Below are 18,306 nucleotides of genomic sequence, written 5' to 3'. Positions count from 1 at the left end.
TAATTGTTACCACCACTGTGCTATTGTTAGTTTGTCATAATTCTAGTTTCGTGAGTTTCATTTTGTACACTCAAAACTTGCTGGATTTCTAAATTATCTGTGTTTTATTCTGTATAATTTGTACCTCTTGAAGAGGGTGCTCCTAACATTGAAAGAGGAATATCCAATAAAATTCAGTACAACCAACCAACCAACCAACCAACCAACCTACCAACCAGAAAAAAAACCCATAGAAAAACAGAAAGCCAACTAATAATTTCAGTTGATTTTGTACATTGCAAGTACCAATTAACATACCCCTATACTCATTAAATATTCTGATAATTCAGCAGTGTCAAATTTTCCCAATTTCCACATATACTAATGCTTCTATCAGCTTTTAAGGAATTTTGAGAAACTTTTCGTTCATATGGGTTGTATGGCTCAGTGTATTCTGCTGGTTTCTTGTTATAAAACCAAAATTTGTCTGCATCAGCCAGGAATTGAACCCAGCCTCCCGTGTAGCATGCAATAATTTTACAACAACCATCAATGTTCATTTTGATATTTTTACTGCAAGGGAAGGCTATCTTTTAGTGATGTGTGTGTGTGTCTGTGTGTGTGTGTGTGTGTGTGTGTGTGTGTCTGTCTGTCTGTCTGTCTGTCTGCTGTCATTGTGTTCTCAACAACGGCCAAGCCAATTGAAACAAAATTTGATGCACATTCTTTAGTGTTATAACCTGGGGTTATAACTGCTAGAACTGGTTGATGTTAATAGAGTGCATATGTTTTGTAAAGATTAATTTAGCTTTTAACCCTAATGAGTAATTTGCATAATTAATGATTTTCAGTAATTAAGCTATACTTAAGAATGTACCCTTCAAATTCCGTGTATAATTTGGTACAGCATCCAGTCATAACAAAGCGTCCATGTCCTGAAAAGCTTGTTGAAGCTTCTAGTTTTAAAGTGACCATATGGATGACAAATGGGTATTGTGGATTTTTTATTTGTGAAAAAAAAATGTAACAACATATACCAACTCCTTGTTTGTAACTCAATAAACAAGTGTCAAAAATTAGTAAATGTGTAAAATGTTTGTTAGTGTACGTACGTACAATAACAAACTTTTCAGACACTTTTCTAGCTTTTTTGCAATTTATTGCGTTACCAATGTTACATGGACTTGGTATACTTGTGTACATTGTTTCACATGCTTTTTCAGTAGGAAAGAATAGAGTTGTTTCTGAATAAACGATCCAAAATAAATGCCCATTTTTATCCATATGGCCACTTTAAGTGACCAGAGTAGCCTAGGTAACGCCCAGCTACGTATGTAAATGCAAACAATGCCAAGGGATCCGACACAACAGCGCCCTCGCTACTTTTCACAATTTGGACAAAGTTAGGAGGCTTTAGACACGACAGCAGTAAAGATGGCGACGGACGTGAACAGAGTAATTTTGGCATTTCTATGTTTTGTGCTGGCGACTGTTTACTCACTAAAAGTCACCGACTTTCTGTCGTCAACAACAGCAAAATTACACGATGGAGCTATGAGTCAAGGGAAAAAATATTTTATTTCAATGCAAACAAAGAAGAGAACTATCCGGGACGTATTCGCCAGGGACGCTCCCCAGTGCAACCTGAGGGAAGAGATATACAAACCAAAACTAGATGGTGGAAAGGGAAGAGTGAGTAGTGATAGTTTACATGTTGTAAAATGCAAAGAACACGTACTTGACAATGACGATCAACATATTCGATTCAGAATTGTACATTGGGTGTTTTGCGCTTCGAATATTGTTGCACGCATTTTGTTATGATGAGGAATGCTTGTTTTGATATTGTCGTAATCGACCTTGTTAGTCATCGTCATGTGAATTTGAGATATGGAGAACAAGTTTCCGTGACAAATAACGTAATCATTAATATCTGTCACACCACAAATACTACCACACTCCATATCTATAGATATGTATCTTTGTAAAATTGATAAACGAATCATTTTTCCAATATTTAAACTAGAAATATGAATTTACCAGTAAATTGTCATATTAAAAACTCTTTGTGTTATTTGTTTAAAACGAGACATGCAGTACAGATGTATGATCAAACAGCTGTTGCAGCTTAGAGTAGTAACAGGATTGACTGTATGATGAAAATGTTCTTTTCTGCCAACCTTTTCGTCTCTGCTAAAATTGTCTTTTGCACAATTTTGTGAGAAACTTTGTGCTAAATATGTACTATAAAGGACCAATGTTATTATTGCTTGAAAAAATAAAGCTATAAATAAAAAATTGTCTTTGCAGCCAGCATTGTTACATAAAATATTTCATGGTATTTTGATTTCAAATACTGGTTGCGACATAGATATCAGTAAAAAAAAAAAGGGGGGGGGGCCTCCATTGTCCATATTTATAAATTCAAATTGAATAAGAACATTATTTGCTGTCATTTGAGAATGCCATAGCTACCAACAAACTCATCACAACTACCTCAACTTTGCAAATATGCCTCACATTTTGTTATTATCAATAATTTTCCACCCCTTTCTTCATATTTGTATCGCCCCCTCAATGTTGTCACCCTCCCCCTTTATAATAAGATTACTATTTAGTTCAGCCTATACTGATCTAAGCAGTCTGGCCAACCAGGAAGTAAATCACAAAGCCTGTAGATGGCACTTGTCTTTGTCCAACAAATACATTTAAATGAAGGCTTTTGTTAACAGCAAACTATAATTCACTTTTTGTTGTTTATTTTTACAGTATAAATTTGTCAATGAAACAAACTATAATGTTGCATTGACATGGGCAGGAGAACATAATGAGGTAAGGATAGATTTCTTTGCAACCACAAATGTCTATATTTATTATCTGAAGAGATTTTCAGAATCATACATTTCTTGTTTTCTATATGTGTGTTCATAATGTTTCAGAAATGAAACTTTCATCATTAACTTCATCATATTAACTGGTCACAAGGGCAAGGTCATACACCTGTTTCGTCACATTCACCCAACTCCAGTGGGTGAGTTTAAAGCCTTAGGGAAACTGTGTTAGGGTGATACACAGGCCCAAGAGTAACTGATGTGTATCTTGTTGCATGAGTAAGCTCATGATTATGATCAGTGAACATGTGTTTTTGTTACAAAACACACCACATTATTTCCTGCATTGTATGCCTGCCTAAAAATTACATGAAGTACAATATACTCAGCACAGTTCTGTAGGGGTACCATCAATCTGATTAAAATCCGATGTGATGAAAGCGTCTAAATGCTTTATTTACCTCTATTTCCATCGTGTTGTGATGTTTGTTTTCATACCAAGCGATTGCCGCCTTCCCACGCGATTGCTTGGTACAAAAACAAACATCACAAAACGATGGAAATAGAGGTAAATAAAGCATTTAAAAGCTTTCACCACATCGGATTTTAATCAGATTGGGGTACCATATGACAACAGGTAAAGGGTGTCCCAGAAACAACACCAGAATCTGGAAAACCTCACACCTTTAGTAATTACTGAATCCGTTCATTCCAAGTCCTTCTTGACTCAAGGGTATTTGTCTTCAAAAAATTGCAAAAATATTTCTATGCTACATGCTGCATCTGTTCCATCTGCAGACAGTGACAGCATATTCATCTACCCCAAAAAACGTGCATTATTTGCCATCACACATTATTTTAAAAATATGCGTGCTGAAAGTACAATTATTATCCCTGGCATGGATCTATAGAGGCCTGACAGCCTTTTACTTTAACAACTCCTTTGGGAGCATACAATCCATTACAGCCTCTATAAAATAAGTGCATAGGATTAAAACATTCACATTGCAACTTATATCCTACCAGGTCCCCAATTATACAGCTGGGTTGACTGAGGCACAATTATGGTTCAAATCTTGCCCAGGGACTTTAGCCATTCAGAAACAAATGGCTGTATTGGGGGCTCGAACCTGCAACCAGCAGATTCAAACCCAGCCACTCTAACCATTCACCCATTGTGACTCCAAAAAAGTCACATGAGGTAGATTAAGATTTGAGTCTGTCAAAATGAGAATAAATGTAAAATTTGAGAAAGTCTTCTGAAATGCTGACCCTTCAATGTTCACCACAATGTAAAACCTTTTCTTCATGTCAAAAACACCTCTACATTTTACTTTACATGTTGTATGAAAATAAGAATGAAATCAAATTGCTGTAATTTGTACTTCCAGGTTATACTTCTGTTGACGACCTTTGAACTTGGTATGTTTGTTGGTCCATCAAATTTTTGGAGAAGGTACGTATAAAGTTACATAATTTTGAATATTTTAGCTGGCCTTCTTTTGGAAAATATAATTGAAATTTATACTGTACTCTTCAATTATAATTCAAAAGGAGTTTGTCAAGTTGTAGAGATATCTGCAGTGCTAGTGTCAAAGAATTTTGTGGTTTTCAATTTCCATGTGGCCCGAGGCTTCCCATCATTTGCATCAACTCAGAAGCTCCCCAGATGGCATAATGCACCTATGATCAAATTATTCTCCCTGTACACATGAATGAAATCTCTACACATGTAACTTACATAAAAAAAATTGTTGGGTTATTCAAAATGTGTCTTATCATTTACATATTATATTTTATCAACAAGAATCTCCACATTGGTTAATAATTGCTGTTGTGATTTGTATGTATTTTATCAGTCTCGTAATTGATAATACCAATAGGGTTAGATTAATACCGGTATATGCCTTAATGTGCACATCATATATTTTGTTTGTTTATTTATTATGTAACTGCTTTTATGCTTAGTAAAAATCATATAAATGTTGCTTGATGTATAACTACACCCAAGTCTTAGATGATAATGTTTTTTGTATTCATTTGAAGAGAAGATATCAAACTTATTGTTATATATGTCAATATCCCCCCCCCCCCCCCCCTTATATATTAGGTGGGGGTACATGATGTATATCTAGTAAAATCTTATGATGTTATTATGTATATAATACCATACACGAACCAAGTTGAACAAAAAATATGGAATATATACTCTGGTCATTCTACGTCACGACAACATGCGTCTATGTCATGACAACACATGTCTACATCACTGGTTTTGCTGTGTTCGAAATATGAGACAAAATATTCAAAATCCATATTTTCTGTTCAACGAATTAGCTTGTGCATGGTGTAATGAAAATGTTGTGTTGTTGCAGACTTGTAGTTTGAAAGTGTACTAAATATCATCAAATATGAAGGAACAAATATCAGCATTCTAGTTTGAAAGTGTACTAAATATCAAATATGAAATAACAAATATCAGTGTTGTAATTTGAAAGTGTACTAAATATCATCAAATATGAAATAACAAATATCAGAGTTGTATTTGAAAGTGTACTAAATATCAAATATGAAATAACAAATATCAGTGTTGTAATTTGAAAGTGTACTAAATATCATCTAATATGAAATAACAAATATCAGAGTTGTAATTTGAAAGTGTACTAAATATCAAATATGAAATAACAAATATCAGAATTGTAGTTTGAAAGTGTACTGAATATCAAATATGAAATAACAAATATCAGCATTCTAGTTTGAAAGTGTACTAAATATTATCTAATATGAAATAACAAATATCAGAGTTGTAGTTTGAAAGTGTACTAAATATCAAATATGAAGTAACAAATATCAGAATTCTAGTTTGAAAGTGTACTAAATATCAAATATGAAATAACAAATATCAGAATTCTAGTTTGAAAGTGTACTAAATATCATCAAATATGAAATAACAAATATCAGAATTGTAGTTTGAAAGTGTACTAAATATCATCAAATATGAAATAACAAATATCAGAGTTGTAGTTTGAAAGTGTACTAAATATCATCAAATATGAAGGAACAAATATCAGAGTTGTAGTTTGAAAGTGTACTAAATATCATCAAATATGAAATAACACATATCAGAAATATTTATTTGATAATAGAGAATATTCTTTTTTTTTACAGTACTAATTATGGTCATCACTTTGAAAAAATCAATGACAGGATACATAATGCATATATCAGGAGTAGAAATGGAATGTTTAAAAATCCTATCAGTTCACAGAAGGTAATGTATACTGCTGATAAAAACTAACTTCAATACAGTTTCTCAATTCCTTCATTTCTTTGCCAGTTATTTAAAGTGACAGCCAAAAATATGGCAGCCAAAAATGTGTACTTGTATTTGTCGAAAGAAAATGTACCTATAGAATTCTTTGAATTTACTATAAAATTTACAAATCTACTGAAAAGGAAATACATTCATATCTGCAGTGATTTAGTTCAAGGTGATAATGTATGTAAAATTTATCATTAATAGTTCCCCAGGCATTGACTCAAAACCAAAAGTTTGCTACATGCTGTTGAAATTGATGCAAATTTAAGTAAAAATATCTTCCAAAGTGTGTTTTTTCAAAGTCATGAAAGTTGTCCTATGTAATATTTTCTATATATGTTATCTTTTGCCATTTTTAAAGTTTTGTTGTGTAATATGTTTTGTCTGTTATTGTCAGTTTTTTCTTGGTTTTTCTTCAAAATCTCCTTGGTGTAAATGGTTTGCTATTTTGTTTATCTGTAGGTTATATTAATTTCCTTCCAAGAGGACATATCCAGTCCAACCTCTAAGATTTACATAACGGAAGATGCTGGTGAACGATGGTCAGACATTGACATTCCATTCCAGGTAGATGGACAAATTCCACTAGCATTCCATTCAACACAGGACAACTGGATTCTGGCAAGGTCTAGTGCAGGAGATGGGGTAATTATTCTGTTCAAGAACTTGAAATTTAACTTCTTGTTGCAATATGAGATTTGATTAGAGATAATAGTATATGTATGGTAATAGTTTGAAAACCATCAGCAGGGCTTGAAATAAGAGCGTTTAAATTGAATTGTCCTTGACAACTAATTTGATGCACTGGGCAAGTGATTTTAGAAATTACTTGTCCCAATGGACAAGTGGAATTTCTTATGTTTTTTGAGTTTAATAAAACCTCTGCTTGCTCATCTTAATATAAGTAAAACTTTCCTGTACCTGTGGAAATTTTCATGGCGACTCGCTTGCTGTAAAAGACTTATGAAAAGGGCAGTGTCAATAAAATTTATTTTAAAAAAATATCCGCTTTGTGGACAAGTACTTTCTGATTTGGACAAGTGTTTTTTAGCTGCTACTTGTCCTTGGCAAGACATTTTTTTTTTCATTATTTCAAGCCCTGACAAGTACTGCTTGATACATACAATGTATACTGAGCTGTGATGTCAGTCTGTTGTGGTTTTATTGTCAGCAACTGACAAATAGGCTTAAACCCCAAATTGTTAGAATTGATAATTTCAAAATAACTAATTTTACTGAGACATTTGTGTAAGTAAAGCAACATATCAATGTAAAGTATGCATGAATGAAGTGTACCATCACATGCCATGAGTGTCTATTGCAAAGCTATTATGCATACTTTCATATAATTCACACCGCTGTTTTTAAGGAAAACTCTGTAGTCATAGAGGGACTAGTGCACCATTGTATGTGTTATTTAGTATCACCATGTGTGAATGAAGTGTAGCATCACATAATATTAGTGTCCATAACTCCAAAGCTATGCTTCCCTTACTTTCATATTTTTTCACACTATTCTGCTTTGACATCTCAGTAGTATAACAAATCTACCAAATACCAAAACATACTTGTAACACTACATGTTACCAATGAAAACAACTGGAAAATGGGAAGCCTTCTTTCACATCTCAGTAGTATAACAAATCTACCAAATACCAAAACATACTTGTAACACTACATGTTACCAATGAAAACAACTTTAATGGACATACACATAGAATGTGTTGAAGTGTTATTATCTGTTTATAACACATTATATTATGTAAAATTATGATTTCATAATTTTTTACAGGAGGCACTTTGGCTGTCCAGAGAGTTTGGCAAATCATGGATAAAACTTAAAAACAATGTTAACGAATTTAGATGGGGAACTGCAGCTGAAGATGAACAAACCGTTTATTTTACACAAAAACTCACTGATGGTGAGTAAATATGGTATCTGCATTGTTACATACATGTAATGTTTGAATTATGTGATGGTCATTTTTTTGTTTTGTAAAACCTGAAAAATTAATAAGTAATTACATTGTACTATCAACTACCATATATGTGCATACACACATGCATGCATGCACACACGCACGCATGCACGCACGCACACACAGTGACACGCATGCACACACAGATAGACAAACAGACAGATAGACATGCATACATACACGCAGGCAGGCAGGCAGACAGACAGACAGACAGACAGGCAGACAGACAGACAGTGGCATTTGCATGTTAAAGATTAAATTTTGTAAAAATGTCTTTTAATTTTATGTCAAAACTCTTATGAACTTAATGAAATCTTGCACTATCTGGACTTGATAGGTTTGGTACAAGTTACAGGATAGTGTCATTTGATGTACAATATTAAACCTTCAACAATACTCCATAACATAATGAATATTTCATACTCTGCATATCCTTGACAGTACAGGAATTGTTAATAAGCCATCACAGACAACGAGCTGATAATAACACTTGCAGAGTCTGACTTGAATTTTGTATATGTAAGGGTATATTACTGTATAGACTAGGAATAACACAATAGGTACTCCCCACACTCAAAATAAAGCATTCATGACAACCACTTCACTTTTTGTTGATGCATATGACTGGATTTACCAAATTGTCAACAACCATGTGGTGGAGAATTTATGAGCATCGATAAAAAATGAATCATATTGGTGTAATCATATTGTATTGGTGTATTCTCAGTAAACAAAAGAAATGACATTGTCAGTACAGGTGAGATAGAACATAAAAACAAGGAGAGTGATTGCATCAGTTTTGTTATTTTTACTGGCTACATTATGTATATATATTTATGCATATACTTTTAGTGTCAAATACACACAAATAGATGACATTAACATATTAGAGGTTTATGACTTTTTTGATATTCTGGTATTCAGAATGTACAGTTTTGTATGCATGTGTTCCCTTGAAGTCATTATTGTGTGAAAAGATTAGCCTTGAAAAAGAAGTGATTTTGGATCCTGCTTTCCAAACTGATTGCAGAATAATTACAGCAGATTTATACATGCATTATTATGTTCTATGTTTAGAATTTTTGAAATTTGAAGATTTTTGTTGAATTTTTAGCTCCTAAAGGAGGAGTTGAAGAGATGTTGGCTGTCTGTCCATCCATCCATCTGTCTGTCTGTCTGTTTGTTGTCTGTCTGTATCATCAATATCTCAAAAATTCTTGGCTTGTTTAAAATAAAATTTAGTGCAGCAAATGCATTGACGCCAGACATATATAGCAAATTGTGGCCATATTATTGATAAAAAAAATCACTTTTGCCAGTTTGCTCTAAAAGTTTGGTACAAATGAATACCAAGTATCTATCTCAACATGATTATATATGGTAAACTTCCTAATGAGACCTCGACCTTTGACCTTGACAAACATTTTGAAGGTGAAATGACCATTTTTCTTTCTACATTAACTCATGTTGACTACATAAGTCTCCATTTAAATGTCCAGACCAATATAAGCAAATAAGCTTTCCTTTTATACCTTGACCTTTGACATTGACCCCCATTTTCAAGGTCAAACGTCAAAGTGGTCATCAAATTGTGACGTTTTGTATCTAGAGGCACCATTCAAATTTGCACAGTAACTTTCTCATACAACAAATCAGTGGGGGAGTTAGTCTTCTATGAAGCCTTCTTTAATAGTTAGAATTATAATAATGATAATAATAATGACTTTTATTATCAAAATGCTTTAAAATACACTTTGTATTGACTTGTACACTTGTTAACATGATGGTGTTTTGTATTTTTGACAGGAGACACACTCCTTTTAAATAAGGCGACTAATCTAGGCAGTGATATTAAAGGTAAGTAGCATACATGTTCCATGTATTATATGACATATTTGTGAATATTTACATGAAATTTTAGCTGAATATTCCTTCACAACATATAAAACAGTAGTCTGCATGCCAACGTGGTGTTGGCCTCTCAAACAGGTATAAATCATAATTGTGATGAAAATTTAGACAAGCTCAATACTTGAAATTCCAATAAAAACATTGAACAATGGCCCATTTGATCAAATGTGGTTTTTTTTATCTGTTCATATTTGTGTTATGATGCTTTTATGTGAAAATCTTGAGATGTATTTTGTGTTGTATGCAAGCATTAAATATCTCTTTTTTTTCCATTCTGTTTAGTCATTGCTGAGGATGTTCTCACATTTGGAGTGGAAGGAAACTTTCTATTTGCATCCAAAGAAATCAACAAGGTAGTTAGAATGTTTTTCAGTGTGACTTTTTCCCACCAAAGTGTTAGAATCATAACCAGTAAACAAATCTAAATCAAATACAATTAAAATCTCATGAAATCTGTAACAAAACATCATCATGGGTGGACAAAATCTGACTAACATTGCTCACAAAATTAAAATCTTACTATAAACATTGCTACATTTTATCATCTGGCGCCACAAAAATCTTATCAACAGAGATGTATGTCAAGCAAATTGATATTACTCTGGTAATTGAGCCTTTGGTTTACTAAGACACAAACTAAAACTATTGTCGCAACATGTTGATACAACAGCAATAAGCTATTGAATGGACATTGGTTAATTACAGTCTCTGAAAACTAGTTTATTTAGAGTTCCATGAACTTGTAGTATTGTTTTTTGGACTTCCAATATTTACACTATCTTGATCACAAGGTGATTAGAATTGCACAACAGAGGAACCACTATCACCCACTTGTGTAATCTACCACATTGAATAACAATAGATTTACGTTGGCATCCATCTTTAATAGTAAATCGAAAGCTGGATTATCAGTTTCATAAAATGGAGAAATGTCAGTAAGATTTATAATCAATGTTAGATTTTTTTGAGCCAGATGATAAAATGTACCTGGAGTAGCAATGTTAGATTTTTTTTGAGCCAGATGATAAATTGTACCAGGGGTAGCAATGTTAGATTTTTTTTTGAGCCAGATGATAAAATGTACCAGGGGTAGCAATGTTAGATTTTTTGAGCCAGATGATAAAATGTACCTGGGGTAGCAATGTTACATTTTTTTTTTGAGCCAGATGATAAAATGTACCAGGGGTAGCAATGTTAGATTTTTTTTTGAGCCAGATGATAAAATATACCTGGGGTAGCAATGTTAGATTTTTTTTTGGAGCCAGATGATAAAATATAACAATGTTAATAAGATTTTTTGACAGTTCTGAAAAGATAGCACTGCCATGCCATGACACTGCCATACAACAATGTGCTGATTAGATTGTTTATTGTTTATTACTTCTCTACTTATTGATTTATCGAAGTAGCCATATACCTATTAATTTAGATTTTCAATCAATACAACAATTTTAAAAGATCTTTCTCCTTGAAAAAAGTGTGAAACGACATGGCCCAAGTACATTGTTTATAACTCAAAATGTTGCAAAAAATTAAAAAATATCGATAAGAAATGGATAGTAATGTAGATTTTCAATTAATACAACTTTACAAGATGTTGAAAAAACAATGTGAAACAATATGGCCCAAAATATTACAAAAAAAACTCAAAAAATGTTCAAAAGTTTGTTATTGTACATACAGGGAGTGATTTGTAAACAAACTGGGTAAAACTTTATGGGTTGTATTTGTACTCACTGTATATGTGTAAAGAATGAAACTATTACCAAAGCAAACTTATCATATGCTTGATTGACATGTTGACTGTTTCAGGATACCCATGAGCGTTTAATGCATACATCTCTTGACGGTGGTATTACATGGAATGAGGCCCAATTGCCATCTATTTCAACAGATAGAGTAAGTAGTCATTCAATTAATTTATTTGATATAGACCAAGACTTAGTACAATGGTGCCAAGGAATTGGTTCATTTGGTTCCATAAATACATGTGTATGTGTGAATGTGTATGCACATGTGTGTGTGTGTGTGTGTGTGTGTGTGTGTGTATGTGTGTGCATGTGTGTATGCATGTGTGCGTACATGCATGTATGTGTACATACATATGTCTGTAGTTGTGTGCTTTGTAGATATGTTTATTGGGAGGATGATGAGCTTGAATTTATTGAATATTCACAGTAATCAAATATAATATGCTGAACTGTATAGTGTCCCCCCCCCCCCCATTAATGTTTATTGTAAAATAGCGTACTAATGAGTTGGCATGAATTTGGCACACATCTGTTGATGACCACTATGTTAATTGACTCTCACTACATACAGCAGTGGAAGTGTTGTATTACAGTATTCAACAGACCATGTCAATATTTCAGTAACTATTTTTGGGTCTATTGAAATTTTGATCATTACATAGGTGTTAGTATCAGTTACTATTTTGTTAACTTCAAGAAGAACTCGAGGTTTTGTGATAATTGGCACAATACAACTTACACTTTCCTATGTCTTTTATTGAAGACATAACACATTGTCATAGCTGAACTTTCAGGAAGTAGTCAGCAGTTTTAAAATTTAATTTTATATATATATATATAAAGTATTTACACATGTAGGTATATCACCCACACTTCAATAATTTCTCCTGTTTCATTAGTAAACAAAAGCATGCACAGATACATGTAAACTACCAGGCAAATGTAAAGCTTATGACTGGTGGATGTGTTTAGTGATGTGTCATCATTGTTGTGACCCCTGCATGACCTATCATACAAGCCAATCAGCAAACAGTTTAAGAATTGAAGATTTGAATATAGAAGAACTGATGGAGTCTCATTGTTATACCTTCATTTGTAAAAGACTAAGTTAATTTATCAAAAGAATTATGAAATATTGAAACTAGTACAATTAATTTCGCCAAAAAAAAATGGTGTAGTGGAAAATATCTTTTATTTATTTATAAATTGTTTGTCAGATTGTGTGATAATTTTTCTGTACTACAGTCATGTTTTGCCAATGTCTACCTTAAGTGTGTGTGCCATCAAGTAATGGTCAAGTGTGACTGAATCAGTGTAACTTGTATTAACACGTAAAGAGCTTTGAAATTAGTGTATATTACACTGCATAGAATCTCCTAAAATAAACTCGTTGTCATTGTATAAACCTGTTGCCCATTCAGAACATAGCAGACATTGTGTGACGATGAGCAATACATGTATGGTGACCTTTGGTTGACCTCAGGGGGCTGTTAACATGGATGGAACATTGTCTTATATTGGCTTATTTTGTACTGTTATTGTTTACATCTATATTAATTCTTGCAAGCAATGTCATTCTGCTGTGTGAATGCATAGACAGGAAGGCTGGTATAGATGTGCAATATGAATAGAATCAGAATCATCTTATCTCTATAGAAGAAAATATGTGAGCTGAGTATAAATGAAAAAGTATTATTACAGACCAAATATATTATAATTGTTATTTTAGAAGAAAATTTACTATGTATTCTATGAATGACACCACCAAACAACTGGGTCAAATAGATATTATTTCTTTGGCGATAAAAAAGACAGTTCCGATTATATTATATATTGCATTATTTTAACATCATGATAAATGTAATTTATAAAATGCACCCTCATAAGTTTATTTTAGCAGTGTACAAGTTACGACGTGTTTATGTTTTTTTTCACGGTATTTCTCTCGCAATAACGAATACAGTTCTAAAAATTTATCACAGGACAATCTTTGCTGGATTAATATTTTATATTCTTTTCTACATCACGACAAATATGTTTCATAAAATAATTCCACATTTACTGTAAACTTGGGAATTTTCACTGAAGATTTATTCCTCGTTATTTTGCAGGAAAGCAAAAATGCAAAATTATGTAGTGACTAAAATGCTTTCTTGTACATGAAAACAAGTCTGGTAATTAGCACAAATTAATCTTTGAGAACTAACTGAAGACTGTAAAATTGCAAAATTTTCTAGTAGCAAAAATATTTAGATTTAATATATGTTAGCAGCGTAAAAGTTCAAACATGTTAATATTTTATTGGTATTCCTCCTGCAATAAAAAAAAACGTTCTATAAACTACCACAGCAGAGAATCTATGTTGGTTTAATATGTTATATATATTATTTCCACATGATGATAACTGTGTATTATAAAATGTTATCCATTTTGATGTCAGCAGTGTATAACATATTGGTATGTTGTTCGTAGTGTGTGGTGTATTGACATACAGTGTAACAGGTGGTGTGACCATCTAGCAAGGCATGACTATGTTTCAATTAAGTTAATTTATGAGTAACTGTTATTTATAGCAGTAGCCATATATGCTTTGTTGTAAATTAGGCGATGACAATAGGTATTTTTTTGTCTTTTTGTTGGCTGTGATTATAAATTCAAGTATAGTTACAACTAGGAGATGAACAGCTAGGTACCAGTATCAACTGTTCAAGCTGTATAATTTATGTATGGTAGTGTTTTTTTCAAGTAAAATGGATGATAAAAAAGTGTACTAATGACAGACAATTATTTTTGTCAGTCAACAAGATAAAACCTGAATTTTTGTGTGGATCAATTACATAGGAGGTGATTGGATAGGGAAAAACAATTTGTTTGTGTGCCACAAGATATCAATATGTGTGAGCTTTGGTGCACAAAAACTCGCCACAAAATTGTAAAAAAAAAAAAAAAAAAAGAAAAAAAAAAGTAATATTTAAATAGACAATTCATAATTTTATTATGAAATGAAAGGTAAACAAAAACATCATTACATGTAATTCTCATTTGTTGCTATTACAGTCCCAGACTGGGGGAAAACTGGAACCTGTACTATTGAAATAGGGAAAGTAAACAAATGAATTGGATTAATAACACTAAGTACAGCATGGTGGAACAGCAGAAACTTGTATTACATTCCATAGTTTGATGAGAACAGTTTTATGGCCTCTTTGAATGTGCATAAACTGAAAATTTGTTTGTAAACGTTAGCTATTATGTAAAGAGGCCATAGAACTGTTCTTATCAAATGATGGAATGTAATATTTGTTTCTCTGTACTTCACTATGCTGTGCCAAGAATTATTAATCCACTTGATTTGTTTACTTTCCTTGTTTGTAACAGGTCCCCTTCATCCACTGTCTGATGTCTGGGATTGTATTCTGATATGTGTATGTGTATTATGTATATAGAGATACAGTGATATATGATATCATAGCCTGGATGTCAATGTGTGAGTGGAGGTATAAATGGTAATGATAGTGTATAGCAACCAGACTAATGATATGATGACTCTATACCCCATTTACACCAGTAATGTCATGAAACCAATTCATTATAAACTCATCATGTCTTTTATTGAACATAAACATTTCCATAAATAACCTGTAGAATATTACCTCATAAAATGTTAAAGTCATACCAGTAAAAAAGACTTAATCAAACATGATAAAAATGGCTTACACTTGTTTTATATGTTGACTAAAATTGAGTGATTATAATGTAATTTATTTCATACCTGAACTACATGTATACACACGTAATGATTGCAATGATTGTAAAATGCACTGTGAAATAGATGTTGATATGTTTCACGTACATACTGATTGCATTATTAGGACCTATCTACCTGTAAAATATGAAATACTGACTAGCTTTGATATGTTTCATATACATACTAATTAGAATATTAGCACCTAGCTACCTGTAAAACATGAAATACTAGTACTCATAAAGAGGTTTTGGTATGTTTCACATACTAATTACAATATTATCACCTATCTAAAACATGAAATACTGAATAGGTTTTGATATGTTTCACATACTAATTACAATATTATCACCTAGCTAAAACATGAAATACTGAATAGGTTTTGATATGTTTCACATACTAATTACAATATTATCACCTAGCTAAAACATGAAATACTGAATAGGTTTTGATATGTACACATGTACTATGTATACATAGTCAGCAGCATGACAAGGTGACCTGTGATTGATTTTGGTTTAGTAGTACCACGTTTGAGGTTAATACTGAGGTCAATATAAAAAAATCTTAGATAACAACCCCCCCCCCCCCCCCCCCCCCCCCCAAGTGTTATTAATCCAATTCATTTATTTATTTCCCTGTTGCAATAAGTTCTGCTTGTAAATGTCTGTGGGCAGTTATAACTTCACAACAAATATAACAACTACTCTGCTCAATTCAACATTTGTCTAAGATAATTTAATATTATTTATGGTGTTTAGAACTGATACAATGTATTTTTCCTCTTCACACAGTTTTATTCCATCTTGGACATGACAGAAGGCATGATATTTATGCATGTTGATAATCCAGATGGTAAGTTTAAAGATTTGTACCAGTTTATTTTGTTTTATTTCAAAACAACAACTGTTTGTAGATGAAATAATCTAAGAATAGCACACACTAGCTGGAACCTAAACAGCCCGTAGGCTATATAGAGAGATTAGTAACACTAAACATATCAAATATATTGAAGTAAAATAAAACTGATTGACAGTTTTGTATAAATGTATATCCGTTCAGTATATTAGAACCTTCACCACAGGACAGCAATATGACAAATACCACATACCACCAGTGCAAAGTAGTTTTAATTTACAGTATTCCAGAATTCATAGCAAACGAGTTTGACCCTAACACTGAGAACAGCAAGTGTTTGCTAATTTTAATCACCTTAAAATGTCAGTTTGGAATGTATTAATGCAATAACTGTCTACAAATTGGATCATTCGTTACTGCCTGGCATGTATTTCCAGTGCTATTTTTTCCCCCACTGAATTGAAACACGTCTTGTAAGAACAGTGTATTTTTTGTCAATCACTGTAAATAAAACCTCAAAAATACAGAATTATTTTCAGTGCAATTACATCCCACCGAAATTGAACATTTCATAGAAATAGTTTTCACTAATGTGTATTTTTAGTCAATCAATTTAAATAAAAAATGATTTATTTTTCATTGAAATAATATACCTCTGAACTACATATTTGAGTAATGTCATATGTTTATGATCTGAATCAAATATTGTATCGTCATGACGATATTTAATAGTATAGACTGTTGATATCTTTAGTATACAATACATGTAATACTAGTATGGAGGGTGTCGTGTGTCTGACTCATCTGTTATATTTCATTCATTGAATATTTTGAATAGTGTCTTGACTCAAAGACAAGAATCAAGGGAAGACGGATCCTTAGTTTGGTAAAGATAAATTGATAACATGTGGTCTATATACAGCATAGTCTGATCTATTACTTGAAGATTTCTCTGTTTTGTTCACACTCCTGTATTTCCTTCGTTCTTCTGTGAAGGCTTTAGTCTAAATTGTTAATGTGCTTTCTTGCACAATGTTGAGTGAAATCCAGATTTAACCATTTAGGCTTGACATCCTTTATTTAAGATGTACTAATACATAGAGTTATGGAAACGTATACATCAATATGACAGAACCCCATGATGCATGAGTGCAAGTGTGGCATATGTGCACAAGTGCTTGTAGTGCTCTCTGTGGAAAGAGCGTAGCGAGTGAAAGTGCAGCAGAAACACTGCAAGCACAAGTGCAAATAACCCCCCCCCCCACCCCCCCACCCCCACCCCCCCCACCCCCACATTCTTACTGAGAGTGCCTGGATATATTGAACGCATATTGCCTGGCCATGAGGGCTATAGCACCCATTTATTACACCCAAGGTGAGTTACCAGAATCACATGCTATTTCCCGAGGCCAAAGGCCGAGGGAAATAGCATGTGATTTTGGTAACTCACAGTCACAAGGGGGTAATGAACGGGTGCTATAGCCCGAATATAGGCCAGGCAATATGTGTTTTATAATATACCTCATGCTGTGAACTCGCGGTGGCAGACGACATCGTCAGAAGCTGCCATTTTGACCTGCTGTGAACGCGCAGTTGTCACATGACCATGTAAAAGTTGATGGAACTATTTCCCTAGGGAAATAGTCATTCTATTTTCCTATCACGTGACTGATGCTAGCGAATCATGGCACAGCATTATCACTAGGTATATTATAAATATATATATTTTCATTAACAGATACAGGACATGGTACCATATATACTTCTGATGCTGATGGGATTATTTTCTCTGAGTCTTTAGAAAGACATCTGGTAAGTGACCGAAATGATCAAGTGTTCTGTTTGTAGCTGAGTTAATGACAAGTTGGTCCAACTCAGTAGTAACTAGTTGGTCATGTAAAACTGTGTAGATGTGTAGAGAGTAAAGGGATCT

At 32.9% G+C, this 18,306-nt stretch overlaps 1 protein-coding gene across 2 annotated transcripts in view; it reads left to right on the top strand.

The window, feature by feature from the left end:
• The first annotated feature begins 1,420 nt into the window (after nucleotides 1-1,420).
• Nucleotides 1,421-18,306, top strand: part of LOC144449973 (sortilin-like) — a 28,332-nt gene continuing 11,446 nt past the window's right edge. For both annotated transcript variants that reach the window (XM_078140639.1, XM_078140572.1), the window contains exons 1-11: nucleotides 1,421-1,671; nucleotides 2,749-2,811; nucleotides 4,202-4,266; nucleotides 5,979-6,081; nucleotides 6,592-6,774; nucleotides 7,922-8,051; nucleotides 9,915-9,965; nucleotides 10,302-10,372; nucleotides 11,832-11,918; nucleotides 16,310-16,370; nucleotides 18,112-18,185. In XM_078140639.1, coding sequence (XP_077996765.1) covers nucleotides 1,534-1,671; nucleotides 2,749-2,811; nucleotides 4,202-4,266; nucleotides 5,979-6,081; nucleotides 6,592-6,774; nucleotides 7,922-8,051; nucleotides 9,915-9,965; nucleotides 10,302-10,372; nucleotides 11,832-11,918; nucleotides 16,310-16,370; nucleotides 18,112-18,185 — 1,026 coding nt within the window. In that variant the 5' untranslated portion in view covers nucleotides 1,421-1,533. The remainder of the gene's footprint in view (nucleotides 1,672-2,748; nucleotides 2,812-4,201; nucleotides 4,267-5,978; nucleotides 6,082-6,591; nucleotides 6,775-7,921; nucleotides 8,052-9,914; nucleotides 9,966-10,301; nucleotides 10,373-11,831; nucleotides 11,919-16,309; nucleotides 16,371-18,111; nucleotides 18,186-18,306) is intronic.

The sequence above is a fragment of the Glandiceps talaboti genome, chromosome 1, assembly GCF_964340395.1.
Source record: "Glandiceps talaboti chromosome 1, keGlaTala1.1, whole genome shotgun sequence".
In the NCBI taxonomy this organism is placed as follows: Eukaryota; Metazoa; Hemichordata; class Enteropneusta; family Spengelidae; genus Glandiceps; species Glandiceps talaboti.
This window is presented reverse-complemented; position numbering and strand designations above follow the sequence as displayed.